This window comes from Triticum aestivum, chromosome 7D, assembly GCF_018294505.1.
Source record: "Triticum aestivum cultivar Chinese Spring chromosome 7D, IWGSC CS RefSeq v2.1, whole genome shotgun sequence".
Taxonomy (NCBI): Eukaryota; Viridiplantae; Streptophyta; class Magnoliopsida; order Poales; family Poaceae; genus Triticum; species Triticum aestivum.
The window spans coordinates 406,830,592-406,847,681 of record NC_057814.1 but is presented as its reverse complement, the minus strand read 5'-3'; the positions used below and the strand labels follow the sequence as shown (position 1 = coordinate 406,847,681).

The 17,090-nt window shown below is 41.0% G+C and overlaps 2 protein-coding genes and 1 long non-coding RNA gene across 7 annotated transcripts; all 3 read right to left on the bottom strand.

Moving 5' to 3' along the window:
* Positions 1-1,885: 1,885 nt before the first annotated feature.
* On the bottom strand, positions 1,886-8,856 carry LOC123167874 (uncharacterized). Of its 5 annotated transcripts, XM_044585737.1 has the most exons (19): positions 7,581-8,856; positions 6,441-6,635; positions 5,826-6,093; positions 5,535-5,737; positions 5,344-5,436; positions 5,164-5,259; positions 4,751-5,083; positions 4,620-4,694; positions 4,473-4,535; positions 4,334-4,398; positions 4,143-4,208; positions 3,857-3,866; positions 3,651-3,713; positions 3,512-3,577; positions 3,320-3,385; positions 2,693-2,752; positions 2,549-2,596; positions 2,228-2,464; positions 1,886-2,145 (listed from the first exon to the last, which is right to left on the bottom strand). In XM_044585737.1, the coding sequence occupies exons 4-19, from the start codon at positions 5,622-5,624 to the stop codon at positions 2,062-2,064; spliced, it is 1,515 nt and encodes a 504-aa protein (XP_044441672.1). In that variant the 5' UTR covers positions 5,625-5,737; positions 5,826-6,093; positions 6,441-6,635; positions 7,581-8,856; the 3' UTR covers positions 1,886-2,061. The 5 variants fall into 5 exon arrangements, with proteins under 5 accessions (XP_044441672.1, XP_044441671.1, XP_044441673.1 ...); XM_044585736.1 differs by having other exon boundaries at positions 6,441-8,856; XM_044585738.1 differs by having other exon boundaries at positions 4,620-4,688; positions 6,441-8,856.
* Positions 8,857-10,502: 1,646 nt separating this feature from the next.
* LOC123169697 (uncharacterized) lies at positions 10,503-12,694 on the bottom strand. The gene is made up of 5 exons (XM_044587570.1): positions 12,242-12,694; positions 11,834-12,154; positions 11,657-11,762; positions 10,905-11,591; positions 10,503-10,796 (listed from the first exon to the last, which is right to left on the bottom strand). Exons 1-4 carry the CDS (start codon positions 12,664-12,666, stop codon positions 11,241-11,243), a joined length of 1,203 nt encoding a protein of 400 aa, XP_044443505.1. The 5' UTR covers positions 12,667-12,694; the 3' UTR covers positions 10,503-10,796; positions 10,905-11,240.
* A 97-nt stretch (positions 12,695-12,791) lies between these two features.
* Positions 12,792-16,220, bottom strand: LOC123169350 (uncharacterized). Its single transcript, XR_006484759.1, has 3 exons — positions 15,797-16,220; positions 14,695-14,773; positions 12,792-14,476 (listed from the first exon to the last, which is right to left on the bottom strand). It is a non-coding gene; the product is annotated as an uncharacterized lncRNA (long non-coding RNA).
* Positions 16,221-17,090: the final 870 nt, after the last annotated feature.

Here is a 17,090-nt window from a genome sequence, read left to right as displayed (position 1 = left end):
AAATATGAGTATACCCATTGGAGGAAGGAAAAGGTCCCAACATCAAATGGTTCAATAACAAGTGAATAATTCAGAGGCATTTCTTGGCGTTTACTAATATTACCAATTCTTTGACATTTATCACAAGATAGAACAAACTTATGAGCATCTTTGAAAAGAGTGGGCCAATAAAAACCAGATTGTAATACCTTGTGTGCGGTTCTGTCTCCCGCATGGTGTCCTCCGTAAGCCTCGAAGTGACACTTTCGTAGGATTTGTTCTTGTTCATGCTCAGGTATACAACGTCTAATGATACCATCTACTCCTTTATAAAGATGTAGGTCATCCCAAAAGTAATGTCTTAAATCAAAGAAAAGCTTTTTCTTCTAGTAGTATGTGAAACTAGGTGGTATAAATTTAGCAACAATGTAATTAGCATAGTCTGCATACCAAGGAGTATTACGAGTAGCATTTATGACAGCTAGTTGTTCATCGGGAAAGCTATCATCAATAGGTAGTGGGTCATCAAGAATATTTCCTAACCTAGACAAGTTGTCAGCTATTGGGTTCTCAGCTTAATTCCTTCCTATCAGTGATATGTAGATCGAATTCTTGTAGCAAAAGAACCCACCTAATGAGTCTAGGTTTAGCATATTTCTTTTCCATAAGGTATTTAATAGCAACATGATCAGTGTGAACAATTACTTTAGAATCAATAATGTAAAATCTGAATTTATCACAAGCAAACACAACTGCTAAGAATTCCTTTTAGAGGTAGCATAATTTCTTTGGGCACTTGATAACCCACAAGTATAGGGGATCGCAATAGTTTTCGAGGGTAGAGTATTCAAGCCAAATTTATAGATTCGACAGAAGGGGAGCCAAAGAATATTTGCAAGTATTAGCAGCTGAGTTGTCAATTCAACCACACCTGGAGATTAATTATCTGCAACAAAGTGATCAGTAGCACAGTAGTTTGATAGTTTTGATAATAGCGACAGCAGCAATAGTAACAGTAACAGTGGTAGCATTATTTTTGTAGCAACTGCAATAGTAAAGATAGTAGTAGTAACTTAGCAAGAACAATATAAGATAAATTCGTAGGCATTGGATCGGTAATTTGTTACATGATATTCATCATGTGAGAGTCATAACCTAGGGCGATACGGCACTAGCTCCAGTTTATAAATATAATGTAGGCATGTATTCTGTAAATAGTCATACGTGCTTATGGAAAGAACTTGCATGATGACATCTTTTGTCCTACCCTCCCGTGGCAGCGGGGTCCAATTGGAAACTAAGGGATATTAAGGCCTCCTTTCAATAGAGAATCGGAACAAAGCATTAGCACACGGTGAATACATGAAATTCTCAAACTGCGGTCATCACCGGGAGTGGTCCCGACTATTGTCACTCCGGGGTTGCCGGATCATAACACGTAGTAGGTGACTATAACTTGCAAGATTGGATCTAGAACATGGATATAATGATAACATAAACGGTTCAGATCTGAAATCATGGCACCCGGACCAAAACACTACAACAAGAACCCCCCTATAGCAATGCATCGATGCGTTGTTATATGCCCATATATGTGTTGCTACGGGCTTTACCAACGGATTAATATGCGTTGCCGTAGGCAGCGTTGCAAGAGTCTACAACAACATATATAAATGCGTTGGTAAAGAGTGTGAAAAAGCGTTGCAGATTAGCAACGTATAGAACTAGAACATAGCAACAGTTCATTTGTGTTGCTGCACACTGTACAAATGAGATTCAAATAGACATAAATAGAACTTTGCAACGTATAGAAGCATTGCTCTATCATGAACTACTAATGGTATTTCATATATTGTGATCTACAATAACATTGGCAAAGCTGACAATGCATGGAGCCACAATATAATGAACATAAAGGTCTCGTATATTAAATTGACTTTGTTGCATTACAAATAACATGATCCCAAGGTTACAATAAGTGATACTACATAGTACCCTAAGTCTGGACGTTTCAATCAACGCCACAACCATTCTAAAACATAATGTTTGAAACATTGACACTAGAAATGACATCCTAAAACACTACACAAGACTAACAAATAGGAGCCCATTGTCCACCTTGCAATCAACATCTGGGCCATACATCATCAATTTTATCTTAGCAATCTACAAAATAAAGGAATAAGATCAGTAACCATATTGTAGAGAAAATATGGTTAAGAGCAGCAAAATTAGAGGAGCAACATACAAAGGTTGAAGGCCATGCGATAATTAATCCTGCTGCATGACCAATAATGTTGACCTTTTTTAGTGGTCGTATCAACTGATCAGATTTTGCTAATGTAGCATCAACTCGCACTGCCCAGAATTGGTTACCAAGATGAACACCCTCAACTTTATATTCTGGGTCCATGCTTTGGAGCGTACCAAGAGCAACGTTCCTGTTTGGATTTCCCAAGCTCTTCAAAAAGACTACAGTGCCAACCTATTTGTACCAGAAAACAATTTCTAATATAAGCAATTTAAAACTTGCAGATAATCATGCATAACATAAACTTAATACCCATACATCTATCGAGTCGGCACCCAGGCAATTTGTTGTACTGCATTGTTGTTTCTGTAGAATATATTTTGTGCAACATTAGTATGCAATATAATTGAAGCTTAAGAACTGAAACAGAGAAGAATAAGATTGAGAAAATTTATGTCATACATTGGCATGCTTTGTTGCATTAGCTCCTCTTGAGATCTTACTAGTGTTCTGGCAACGAAGCTAATGGCAAGATGCAAAATAATCAGACCAACTTCAGAAGGAAAAACTGAATATAGATGTACACACGATGAATCAGAATCTGCCATACGCAGAGTATTCTCTAACCCGTTGACACGTGTTTGTTAAGTTGGAGATCAATTTAATAGTGCAAGCATATTTTTTGAGTAAATGTTGGCATGTCATGTTGTGCAATAAGACTACATCTATAATGCCACATATACTCTCTGTTATGTTAAGAACTACTGCGGCTAGCAATGTATTTTTTAGCAAATCTACACAGCAGTTTAATAATTGGCTTTTCATGTACAAGGTCTGCAACATTATGCAAACGAAAGGCTAAAATAGAAATGTGCAGAGATTTTTCAACTTGGTGAAACTAACTCAATTTTATCTCTTAGATTCGTATCTAAGATATTTCTACTCAACATTGAAACTGTTATTTATGTCAGACTTCATTTCTAGCATGAGTATTCGCTGGAAATGTGCAATAAATTTCTTGGAGCAAGAGAGCAGAGATGCATAGTGAAAAGAAGCTTTAGAAGTTTAAAAGATACGGAGTGCACTAACCTTATCTGCACTAGTGTTTGCCTTCTCTTGTTGCACATGTTCATCATGGATAGAAGTATCTTTGTTCTGTGACAGAAGATTTATATAAGATTCGAAAGAACTATACTAAACATTCCTACCATGAGAAGAGGAAGTAAAAATTAATTGTTGCTCAACCATATTGGACACCAAACAGTATATAAATTAGCATACCTTATCCTTAGAAGGACGTTTGTTTGATGGTTGCATCTCCATGTCATAGAGAAAGTTTTCCTTGCTCTGTAATGAATGGCAAGAGATGATTAATTTCTCTAAAAGCAAACAAAAACATATTGATGCATCCATACACTACCATCGCATTATTCTGCGGCCCAACGGTGCCAAGTTGTTGACTACGACTATCGCTATATACTGTCTGTTGATTGAAACCAAAAAGGGAAATGATCATATTTATTTAAATGACTTCAACATATTATTAGAACATTCTATAGGTAAATACTTTCTGTTTTGAATTTGTCTTGCCAACACAAAGAGCATCTTGAGATGTAGACTCCTCACCCAAAGAACCCTGTGACGAGAACCTAACAATTAGTACATGTATTGAATAATGGCAAGCATTCTAAAGATAAATATATTTTGCTAGTTTTGAAATGGATTCAGAGCTGTGAATAAATAAGCATATAGAAGATAAGCACCTAATGAAAAGAAGTAACAACAGCTGCGCAAGGAGTATCTGTTGTTTTAGATTTGATTTCATTGGTGTATTAGCATGAAAGTTCTTATGGTAATCTTCTCATGATTCTTGATATTGCTAATAAGTTGAGAAAAGGAAGGAGTTACTAACCTTATCTGCACTAGTGTTTTCCTTCTCTTGTTGCACATTTTCATCCTGGATGAAAGACTCATTGCTCTGTGACAAAGATATATTACAAGATTGCCAAGAAAAATAATAAACATTCATACTGCAAAATGTGCGAGTAATTCTAATTGCTACTCAACCATGCTCGATTCCAAACAATATATAAATGAGCATACCTATCCACAAGAGGACGTTTGTATGATGGTTGCATCTCCCTGTCATCGAGAAATGTTTCCTTGCTCTGTAATGAATAGCAAGAGATGATTAATTTCTATAAAAAGCAAACAGAAATATACTAATGCATCCATACACTACCTTCACATTATTCTGCTGCCCAACAGTACCAAGTTGTTGACTATGACCGTCGCCATAAATTCTCTGTTGATTGAAACCAAACAAGACTAAGAACATACTTGTAAAATGGCATCAAAAAAATTGTTAAACCTTTGTAAAGACACATACTTTTCTCTTTGAAATTGTCTTAGCAATAGAAGGAACATCTCGAGATTTAGATATCTGATCCAAAGAACCCTGTAACTAGAACCTAAAAATTAGTACATGTATTGAATAATGGAGAAATTCTTCGAATTTACCTGTCCTTCAGAGTTTTTTGTCTTCCCTTTTAGTTCCAGAATTTCGGCATCTTGGTTTTCCACTCTTTTCTCCAACTTCTCCATCTTAAGTCTGACAGCCAAAAGATCTTCATTCGATGTATCCTCCAATGAACTAAGGTGTATATTCTGAAAGTGGCGTGAAGTTGACACATCAAAGACTTGATTTGGATTCGGAACTAGTCCGAGGCCATGTACATGTCCAGGCTTGTCTGCGCCAAGTACTGCATTCAAAACATCTCCTTTCCATGCTGTCTTTCCTCTACTAGTATCTACTAAATCTGGATTCGCTGCTATCCGTTTCTTCAAATCAACCTATATACATGAATACTGTATGTCAGAACAATGTGGTAAACAACATTATAATTTTAGATAAAAGAGAGTCAATATGATACCACTTGTTCATTCATTTTCTTGTCGCTTTTGTGCTGATGGGTATGCATGTATAAGACAACCCTGTGGGGGTACTTCTTTTCCGGATCCTTTAGTCTCTATTGGTCAAACGGTTAATTTATTAAAGACCTGCAGTACAAATGGGATGTAGATGCATATAGTTCGAGTTCTCGTAAACTGACCAGCTGTTCTCTAACTCGTGGAAAACTCTTAGTTCCAGCCGTGTGTTTCGACTTCCTCATCGCACAGTTGTTCCTATTTTTCTCACTTATCCCCTGTCAAAAAATTGTATAATATACGCACATGTATTTTCATAATTTCATACCATGACTGAGCAACATGTACATAACAAATCTGGCAAGTTTATATGTACCTGTGCCTTTGGGGTCATCGAATTATTGACCAGAGTAATCCACTGATCCTTAATCACACCCTTTGGAACATTGGTGTTATTCGCTTCCATGCTCTTATTTGCATCAAAATACAGTGCTTTCAGATCTGACTTATGTTGCCTCCATCTATCTCCAATTTTCTTTAATATATACTTTTCCAAGCGAGAAGGGTAAGAAATCTCATCTACATTTCAAACAAAACAATGCTTATGATAGCGCCACGTAAAGCATAATGATGTTAGCAAAAGAGATTTAATGTATTCGATATATACCTTTACTTGCGCTAGTATATCACTTTTGTTTCTTTGTTCATTGGTCTTTTTTCTCTCTCTCCTATTAGTTTTCTCCAGTCCTTGTAGCTCAAACTACACAATTTTCCATTCCTAGCAACCGTGCCAAGAAAATTCGCAAGACGTCCAGCTTCTGTTCCAATTGGCTGGTTTAGTTCATTGCACTGGACCACAATTCTCTGCCCTTTTGGAAGATTCCATATTTCTTTTAGCCTTGTCCTGCCACGCTTGGTTGTTTCTCCATCTTCATCTGATCATGGATAAATTACCAAAACACTTGTAGTTAACCACACATAAACAACGGTGAATCTTACGGCAATGCAAAGACAGGATGCAGTGTACTGTTGCTTGCTGAAGCCTTTTGCCCAACAGTTAGTGTAGCTAGCCAAGTAAAAAGTAGGAAGTGCAATGCTTTTATTCCATATAGTACATGGTTTAGTTTTAGTTGTTCTGATGATCATAGTCCTCACAGCCACACTACACACCATCAAAACTAAAAAGTTACCATTCTGTTCTGTTCTGTTCTGTAGAAGATGGCAGTGCAATTGTTGATTCTAATTTTTCAGAATATCTAGCAGAGTATCAAAAGGTAATTACCTTGTTCATTAGCAGCACTGTCATCCTGGTCCTCTTCATCTTCACTATCAGTCAAGCCTTCTTCGCTATTACAAGATGATGGTTGAACATGAGATGAATCAGCATCTTTAGGCATGGCATTCTCATGTTCAATATGTTCCTCCGCCATGTATTCATCATTGCATTCAACAACATGAAGTTTACTTCGTGTCATATCTGCTCCATGAGAAAACCAAAACATAAAGTTAAAAACATTGTAAATTTAGTCAAACTAGCATGTAGTTGAGCACTGGTCTACATATACCACTGATCAAGTAGTAATACATTTCACAACATTGACCCACAAGCTAATGCAGATTGTCACGTGCTAGTTAGACTTGCAATTAACTACTCCTTAGACCAGCAAATCTGTCAGACCTAGCGCTCGAGCTCACACGAGGGAGCCAATGGAGTTTTGTGCCGCGTTCAACCTCACAACTTTCTGCTCTCTATTCCTTCTTATTCAGCAATTAGAGAGACCAACTGAAAAACAAGAAACAAGGCACGTCCGGGTCGTGAGCGCTGTCATCCCAGCGCTCCCCGCGATGCGGCCATGACCGTCTCCTTCGTGCCATCCCACGATCAGGTCAGGGCCGCGGAAAGTGCTAACAAACTACGCCGAGTCGCAGCTCAGCTTATTTTCTGCTAACTGAAGAAACTTGCTACTGACGAAACTAACGGAAAGGGAAAAACACAACCTAAACTGACGAAACTGAAGAACTACTTCAGCAGCTGTTAACTGACAAAATCGACAAGCGGAACACGGCCCAAATAGACGAAGCGTGGTATGGTGGTTTAACTAATTAATTAGTTGCCTGGTTTCATGCCTTGATTCTAGTCAACCCGATTTGTATTAAGGCAAGGCAAGGAATGGGAAACATGGCAGCAGCGAGCGAACGCCTGCGTTGCCTCGACGACCCAGCCCAACGCTTCGGGTTCCCCAGCTGCTGGGTGCCGCGGCTGCCCTCGATGGCTTGATCCGGTTGAAGACCCCGGAACAGAGGACGCGGCGCTGTGCGCGCTATGGCAGAGCGATTACAGGTGCGCGAACGCGGTGGCCGGACTGATCAGCCCAGTAGGAGGTCGAATGCAAGAGAGAGGCCGTGCGAAGGAGGCACTAACCTGCAATCGGAGAGATGGCGGAGAATCGCCTGCCGCCGCCAGCCGGCAGAGGTGTTGGGGAAGAGAAACCCAGGACTTGTGCTGTTGAGATAGATGGGGAGAGGTGCGGAGGATTTTTGGGCAGTTAGCTTATTTTGGAGGGAAATGAAAAAAATGGAGGGAAGCAACCGAGGGAAATAGAAAAGGCACTGATCTGCGCCGGTGCGCCGGTCGAATAATTCGGCCGGTCGTACCGTAGACGTAAGATGCGTTTCATAATAGTCGCACGATTGCATCTTCCCCAATTGCTGCGCTGGTAAAAAAAAAAGTCATGCCATCTGTTCATCCCCACTGCCCCGTGATCTTCCATATGCCAGCCAGCTCGCCGGCCGCCCTCGTCCACGAAGCTGCCGTCCTCGTCGCAGCTGTCCGCCCTCGTCCCGCCGGCCACCGTCCTCGTCACAGCCGTCCGCCCTCGTCCCCGCCGGCCACCATCCCAGTCACCAGCCCCAACCACCGCCGTCCGTCCTTGTTGCTTTACCCCGTGCAACAGCCGCACCCCGCGGTTGAAGCTCTTGTTGAGACCATTGTAGCTCCGGTTGCGACGACTGAAGCTTGCCGCCATGCTCGCCGCTGCTCATCCCCGGTGTGCGGCTTGCAACAAAAAATCGAGCACCGGGGGAGAAGCCCAGTGCTACAACCAATGACGAAAAAAGCTACAACTAGCGATAGGAAAAGCTTCAACCGGCTATGAAAAAAGCTTCAACCAGTATACGACTGGAGGTATGGATGACCAAGAAAAGTTACAACCGGTGACAAAAAAAGCTTCATCTAGCAACGAAAAAAGCTTGATCCGACTATAAAAAAAGTTTCAATCGTGGAAACGAAGCCATGGACGAAAAACGAAAGTTGCAACCGACAGTTATAAAAGTTACAACCGCATTGAAAAAAGCTTCAAGCTTCTTATCTCAGCTGCGACTCGTGATGGCGATGACGCCGTTTTGCTGCAACCGTAGTAGATTTTTGCTACCACCGGTGATTGAATTTGCTACAACCAATATTCCACAGCTGATGATGCTGCTCCACCAAGCTCCCAGACCCGCCCATGGCCATGGTTGTCACGGCGCTGTGGGAGGTGAGAAAAGGAAGGTGGACGCGCGGCCATGCGAGGAGCGCCCCTTGGCTTCGCACCTTGCAGCGTTAGTGGCCGCACCCCCCTACAGCATGCGGCCGCGTAGCTTGGTTACGGTGATTGTGCGGGCCTGTGTGGAGATTACGATCTAAGGGAGAGGAAGAAGAAAACATGTGGTTCGGGCTCTCTGGAGACGAAAGGGATATGGATAAGATAGGCTGCAAGCACGTACGTGGCTAACTCGTGACGTTTCACGAACACTTGCGTGGCGACTCGACCGGCGCCCCGGCGTGAAACGTTTCCCTTTTCCGATAGAAAAATGGAGGGAGCTGAAATAGTGTCGACCTGCACTAGCATTTCGTCCGACATTACTCTCAAACTCCTTTTTTTGGGGCTCTCAAACTTTTTTTTATGTATGGATAAATTAATTAAAATAAAAAGAGATTATTAAATAATATATACTACTTTACTACCTCCGTACTTAATATAAGACTATGACAATGTCAAGAAAGTATCATAATAAGTTGGGAGTATTTTTTTTGGCATGTGGGCAAATATTACCAGTCTAAAAATACCAAAACTCTTTGGCCTCATATGGCTGATAACTGAGTGTGTGTCAACCACTTCTGCGATTGTGCGATCATAATATGACCATGTGGCGCGCAACAATCGTACCCATACGCTGGTTTGCAACACCGCCCTTATGTTGCAGACCAAGAAGTCGGTCGGGTCTTCTTCCCCAGTCCCGATGACAATCCGACTAGGTCTAGTGATGCAGGTTGGTCTTATCCGAGGGCCTACCCACATGCCCTCCCCCCTTTGGTCAACACACGTGCGAACGTGTTTTGAGGGATCACCACATTGGCATGTCCCATCGAAAGAGGTGCATACGCGCATGGTAATTGACATGCAACTCCTCGATCCCCGCACACGACTTAACGCTCGGTGCATAAGGTCGAGACGTGGAGGCTTACTGGCACCAGAGGGGTACCCAACGCTGGGTACTCCAGGGCGATGCGAATACGGCTTACTTCTAGGGCAATCTCCAATGGTCGAAGGCTCCGCAATTGCATCCCTCACGACCCCCTTCTCGGTTGAGGACGCGTGGGCGGCGATCAAAGGCATAACCCAGCCTTGCTCCTGGCCTAGGTGGCCTCCCGGTGAAGTTCTTCCAGACATTTTGGAACACATACATGACAGTTCTTTCAGACATTTTGGAACACATACATGACGTAGGGTCTTGTGACCTCGCCCGGCTCAACTACGGGATAATAACTCTAATTCCCAAGGTGCTTGGAGCCTCGGAGACCCGCCAGCTCCGGCCGATCACGGTTATTAACATGAGCAAAGTTTGATTTTCACTCACATTTTCCCTTCCATTTTGTGAAGTTAGTAGAAGAGCTTGAAACAAAAATAGATGAAAATTAAAGAAAAATATATATATGAGTCGCTCAAATTTTAATTGAATATTAACTGAACTCGGGATCGAATAACAAAATAATACAAGTATATGTGTGTTTTTGTAACTCCGTCAAGAAATGAAGGACGCTTGGTCAAGGCAAGCTCGTTGGATTTCAACTCGACATACCTAGAATTAAATAATTCATACATAGTCTATATATAATTTAAATTGAAAGGATTTTACTGTTCACCCATATGTCAAACTAGGCATCCAAAAAATATATGAGATGTTAGATACAAAACAAAAAGGAAAAGAACTGTGTTCAAATTCATGAGAAAACAAACTGTGTTCAAATTCCTGAGAAATCAAAAAATCCAGTATATTCAACATTGAATGAACAACTGCCACATCTGATAACTTACCACTGAATCCTAACTGTAACCGAACAAGGAGAAATTTACATGGGGCAGTGAACCTTAACAGGTAGCAGAAATGGTGGTAAATACTAAAAAGGATGCATGCCCCTCATCTGGACTTGGACAAGTAGGTGTGCTAACAAACTGAGGTATTTCCTTGGCTACTTGTATCTGATAGATTGAAGTTCAAGAACATGCTTCGACGATGACGTTTCAACGGCATCTCCTTTCAATGATTGTTCAGCAACATTGGCATTACTCTCAAAATAACTTCACCGCAGCGTCAGCTACAGAAATACTATGTTTTATTAACAAAATTGTAGATCTTACAGTATTGTAAAGATAAGCTAGAATTTGCAAACCTAGCAGTGAAAAACAAGACATTAGAAGCAAACCTTTCATTTAGTTCCGAAGCTTCAGGATCAGAACTTGTAATAGGATCTACAGTTGTGCCTTCTATATCTCTTCTAGTCCACATTTCATTCCCATGCGCAGTATTAAAAAGCTCACCCAGATTACTGACATGATAAGGTTCACTTTCTATATCATTCCATTCTTCACCCATGTCAAAATTGTCTCGAGGAGTCACCTTCGTCACAAATGACCATCCAGGATTTGTATGGTCTTTCGTATAGAAAACTTGGTCAACTTGATTGGCAAATACAAAAGGCTCATCCTCTATCTTGTCACCACTATGGACTTGTGAAAAATTCACAAGCATACGACCAAATCTATCCTTTTTTTACTTCTTCTTCTTTAGTACTATTAAGCCATTCACATTTGAATAGCACCACCGAAAATTTTCTGTAATAATCCAACTCAATTATGTCAAGTATCTTCCCATAGTACATGACATCTCCAAGTATAGGGTTAGTATCACCTGCAGAAGCATAACTTGATGTTTTTGCGGTCAATACAACTCCACTGTTTTGAGTCTTCTTATCATAACGCTTGGGTCTAAATCTATATCCACGGGTACAGAAGCCTATGTATCTTCGTGCAACCTCAATTGGACCACGAGCCAACCATCTAATATCATCATCAATGCTGTCAGTACCCCTTTGCTGCTCTAGCTGCATTACCTACACCAACACGGAACTTAGATAACATAAACTCAAAATCGGAAAACTAATAACAGGGAACTTACATGATCTCTAAACCAATCGGGGAAGTTTGCATGCTGCATGCGCTCAATGGTTTTTAGTGCTAGGCGCTTGTTGCGGTTTTTCCTTTTTAGTTCAGCACCATGTGCTCTACAACACATATAAACACAATTTTAGATCAAAAAAGTCAACATGCTAACAAGTTAAGGGAAGACATTTACATGAGATATGGAGTGACAACATCACAGTTGTAGAGCACAAATCTATGGGCTTGTAAGGACTCCATATCATTCAAGGTGTAGGTGCGTGGTTTTCCCAATGGATTCCCTACTGGAGGAAATAATGTGGATTCATTTGCATACATGGCAGATTCATTCTCATTTGGTTTGTCATTATTCCTTGATGGTTGGTTGTGCTTAGTAGAGAAACCCTCTAAGTATCTTGAACAAAAGGCCATACACTCATCCGCCAAATATGATTCAGCAATTGAACCCTCAGGGCGAGCTTTGTTGCGAACATATGACTTTAATTTACCAAGGTACCTGCAACACATGTCAAAACATCAATTGAGCAGGTCATATGACATCATTTATTCCAATATTGTGCTTTCCTTAGCATCACACTGTTACCTTTCAATAAAGTACACCCATCGATAGCAAACTGGTCCAGCAAGTTTACATTCAGTTGCTAAATGGACAACTAAATGAACCATGACTGTGAAAAACCCAAGAGGGAATATCATCTCCATTTTACAAAGTGTGGTTCTAATTGATTCTTCCAAACGGTCAAGCTCATTTACATGGAGAACTTTTGAACATATTCCTCGGAAGTAAACAGATAATTCAAATAGTACTGTTGTGACATGGTCTGGAAGAATACCCGTCAATGCTATAGGCATGAATTGCTGCAGCAGGACATGGCAGTCATGTGTCTTTAGCCCAGAAATTTTTCCTTCAGCAGACTTCGCACATTTAGATATATTTCCACAATAGCCATCGGGGACCATTATAGACTCAAGAACTTCAAGGAACAATTTTATCTCACTTCTGGACATGGTAAATAATGCGGGTGGTAAGTAAAACTTGCCTGAAGGCTGTTGCTCTCGATGTAGGTCCTCTCTAATATTCATTTCTTTAAGATCTAGACGAGCACTAAGATTATCTTTTGACTTCCCATCTAAACCTAAAAGTGTACCCAGAATATTATCACACACATTCTTCTCTATATGCATCACGTCAAGATTATGTCGAAGGAGATTATAGTCCCAGTAGGGTAGTGTAAATAGACTACTTAATCCCTTATAAGTTTTTGACTCCTTAAAATCACAAAGAGCCTTTATTTCTTCTTCAACCTGACGTCCATAGTAAGTTCGAGGCTCTGCTCTATGCTCCACCGTTCCATCAAAAGACTTTTCATCAAAATGAAATTTATGATCAGGCTGCAGAAATTGGCAGTGACCCATAAAGCATGATTTCTTTCCATGTTTCAGTCGTTTGGACCACGCATCCGCACCGCATGGCAGACATGCAAATTCTCCATGCACCTTATGTGAAGAAACCATTCCTAAAGCTGGCAAGTCATTTATAGTCCATAACACCACTGCTCGCAAAGTAAAGGTTTCATTTTTGGACACATCATATGTGACCATTCCATTCTGAAATAAGTCTTTCAAGTCATCCAAAAGTGGCTGGAGAAAGACATGAATATTATCGCCTGGACTTTTGGGCCCAGGAATTATCGAAGATAGCAAAAGGTAAGATTCTTTCATGCACAACCATGGAGGCAGATTATATATGACCAAAACAACTGGCCAACAACTATAACTACAACTTAGCATCCCATAGGGATTAAATCCATCAGTAGCCAAGCCAATCCGCAAATTACGGGCATCAGATGCAATTTTTGAGTACCTTTCATCTAAATTCTTCCATGCGGGGGAATCGGCTGGATGTCGTAGTGCGCCATCCTTAATGCGCTCTTCATCATGCCACCTCAAAAGAGGTGCTGTCTCTTTGCACATGAACAATCTTTTCAACCTATCCTTGATTGGAAAGTAACGTAAAACTTTGCTTGGTGTTGCTTTTTTTCTTTCCTTCTTTGTTAACTTCGTTCCCGGTTCTTTATCTTTCCACCTAGAAGCCTTGCATATTGAGCAAAAATCATCATTTTCTGTGTCTTTCCAGAACAGCTGGCAATTATTCGGTCAAGCATGAATTTTTTTATAATCTAGGCCAAATTTGGAAACAATCTTCTTAGCCTCATAGAAATTTTGGGGCAGCTCATTTCCGTTTGGAATTGCCATGCGTAGAGTGTCAAGTAGATCTCCAAATGACTTATCAGACCATTTGTTCATGGATTTTATATTAAACAAAATCACAAGTAATGATAGCAGTGATAATCCACATCCCGGCCACAAAGGCTTCTTCGAATCATTGATCAATCTGTAAAATTCTTCAGCTTCTAAATTTGGTCCATGCTGATTTGGTAGATCTGGACTCTCACTCATTGGCACATCATCATACATATTCCTAAAGGCATCATTAATTAACCCATGCATGTCAGCAAGCATTTGTTCATTTTGAGGTTGTGGTTGCTGATCATTATTGTGCTCATCTGAAGATTCGCCATGAAAAACCCATTTGTCATAACTCTGAAGAATTCCATTACAGATCAAATGATCACGGACGTCCTTCTTTGACAACACATTAGTGTGCACGCATTCTTCACATGGACAAAGGATCGTGGTATCTTCTGTCTTATCTTTATATGCAAATTCCAAAAATCCATCTATGCCAGCCAAGTACCGGCTACTTCCTCTAGGATAACGCAAAAGTACCTTGCTGATTTCTACATCCATGCCCACTCTGCAATAAAGAGTCAGTGGTCATTGCAAGGTTGAACCCTAATTAATCCAATTTTCTAGTTACTAATCAAGATAAGTTATGTCTAACAAGCATAAGCAGACCATAAAAATATCAAACTTATACTTTGTCTAAGCAAACTGCATCATCAATGACATAAATATTTTCCAAATATTAAGGAGACAACATCATACAAGAGATGAAGAGGATGAGAAGCTTACCTATGCAGGGGTGCGTCTTTGGTGCTGGTGTAGGTTAGGCGGCCACTGCCATATGGCTGGTACAGATGTGACAGAAATTCTGAAAAGAAAAGAACAAAATTGCATCATGTTTCTCAGAGTCCTTACAGGGTCGTACTACCCTAACAATCAAATTTTCTCTCAACCAACAGGGACATGCATATCATCCACATATTTCCCAAGGGGCATGATTGGTTTGCCAATAGAAGAATACGTTCTATAGTAATAGGACTACATGATAAACAAAGGTACACCAATAATCTTTTTGAAAACTACAGGCTAATAAAACTGAACATGTAGGATCTAAAAAGATGTATAGCAGAGTCTCCAACATGAATCTGATAAACTTGAGGTTTCATCCACTTTGAACAACATTGCGATGTTAATATGAAATAGCTACACCGACGGCTGATCTCGGATATATTATACACCCCTACCATCTCAACTCATTTTTTTTCAAGAACACTCAACTCAATATATCAGCTGCATTATATACATACACTTTCTTTCAGTTGCATAACATACTGATACATCGAATGAAGGATCATCGACTAATGCCATATACCAGCGAAACAATACCATAGGCAAGAAGCATCTATAATTTTTTTTCTGGTTTTGTCCCCTGTACATTAAATACTTTGTGTGCTATTCAGACATTTAGACCATTTGTATAATTGTAAGGGTATAACCATATATATTTGCCTTGGCTTGTGGAACCATCCAATGGTTTCTGATTTTATCGAAATAACAGTAAAGTAGCGAAGTTATTTGAAATTCAATATTGTACATCATACAAGAAAACATGTGTATACTCTGTTATACACTGAAATCTGACTTAAGTGGAACAGTAAGCTTCTTATAACATTGATCATCTTTATAGGAAGTAAAATACGAAATTACAAATAAGACTTTTTTTCTTGAACAATGGATGTGCATGATTATGCTAGATGGATATACTGAATTGACTTTAGTCGCATCAAGTTCAGTTCAGGTGTTACTTTTCCAGTGTCATCTTTCACATTCACCAAACCAGCGGAAAAATGACAGTGTCAGACAAGAGATGAAGAGGGTGAGGGAAGGTTACCTATGCAGAGGCGCTTCCGGTGCAGCTCGGTGAGGCGGCGATTGGCAGACAGCTGGTTGGCCGCGCAGCTAGGTACAGGGAGCCAGGGAGGACGGTGTCAGCACGGCAAAAGTCGACGACGCGGCTAGGTGGAGGGAGCCAGGGAAGGGCGGTGGCGGAGGGATTTTGGGCGGTTGGGCGTTCGGTATGGGGGATTGGCGCGTCTGGGATGAGGAGCCTGGCTGCTTGGGGGCGGCGATCGAAGGAGAGATGGATCGGCGGCGGCGTAGCAATATGAGGGAGCTGGGAGGGCGGCCGCGGAGACGGCCGGGCGTGCAATATGGGGGACGGCGCGTCGGGATTGAGGTGGAGTTGGCTGCTTCGGGAGGCGGCGGCGGCAGGTGGGATTGCTCGATGGCAGAGTTTTCTCTCGACAAATTTTTAGGTTTTTTTCGGGGATTTTTAGGTTATCAGAGGGAGTAGTATAATATATAATCTATTCTGGGTATCCTTTGACACATACAACGCGACTGTACATTCAATTAATACCGATATAGCAGGGCTTTTTTTTCTGGGACGATAGATCAGGTTTGTCCTAAAAAGATCGGACATTTAAGTGAACCGCCGCACGGGACGATGAGGGTGTGCACACTATAAATTAGATTTTCCCACACGGCTTACCGGAAAAGAACAGAAAAAATAATTTATCCATATGATTAAATAATATGTAAACGTTATTATTTTATTCTAGAGCCCATGAGTCGGAACTACGTGTAAGAGGACGAACTGACTACGCGCCCTCCCTCTCCTTGACGAGCAGCTACGCATAGACTCCCAACACCTGATATTTGTTGCTCTTCCTATAGCCGGCTACAGATGATACTGCCAACGCATATATGCGTTGTACCGCCGATATATAGCAACGTATGTTTAAAGCGTTGCTAACTATGCATTGTTGTAGGGGGGTTCTTGTTGTAGTGAAAGTGACAAGCATTAAGCATGGCAAAGTCATAGCAACATCAATCTCATAACATAGTGGATACTAGGGATCAAGCCCTAACAAAACTAACTAGATTACATGATGAATCTCATCCAACTCCTCACCGACCAGCGAGCCTATGAAGAAATTACTCACTCCCGGTGGGGAGCATCATGGAATCGGCGATGGAGAAGGGTTTGTGATGACGAAGAACGAAGACCCCCCTTTCCGGAGCCCCAAACGGACTCCAGACCTGGCCTCCCAATGAAGAACAGGAGGTAACGGCGGCTCCGTCTCGTGAATCATGATAATTCTTTCTCCCTGATTTTATCTGGG

Bases quoted from the DNA above. Each gene is read 5' to 3' on its own strand.
- LOC123167874 (XM_044585736.1), bottom strand. From the start codon at position 5,624: ATGGAAGCGAATAACACCAATGTTCCAAAGGGTGTGATTAAGGATCAG. The intron at 4,209-4,333 runs GTATGCTCATTT...TCTTTGTCACAG, and splicing joins AAACGTCCTCTTGTGGATAG to AGCAATGAGTCTTTCATCCA. The intron at 3,386-3,511 runs GTATGCTAATTT...CTTCTGTCACAG, and splicing joins AACGTCCTTCTAAGGATAAG to AACAAAGATACTTCTATCCA.
- LOC123169697 (XM_044587570.1), bottom strand. From the start codon at position 12,666: ATGTCCAGAAGTGAGATAAAATTGTTCCTTGAAGTTCTTGAGTCTATA. The intron at 11,763-11,833 runs GTAAATGTCTTC...TATGTGTTGTAG, and splicing joins GTTGTCACTCCATATCTCAT to AGCACATGGTGCTGAACTAA. The intron at 11,592-11,656 runs GTAAGTTCCCTG...GTGTTGGTGTAG, and splicing joins CCGATTGGTTTAGAGATCAT to GTAATGCAGCTAGAGCAGCA.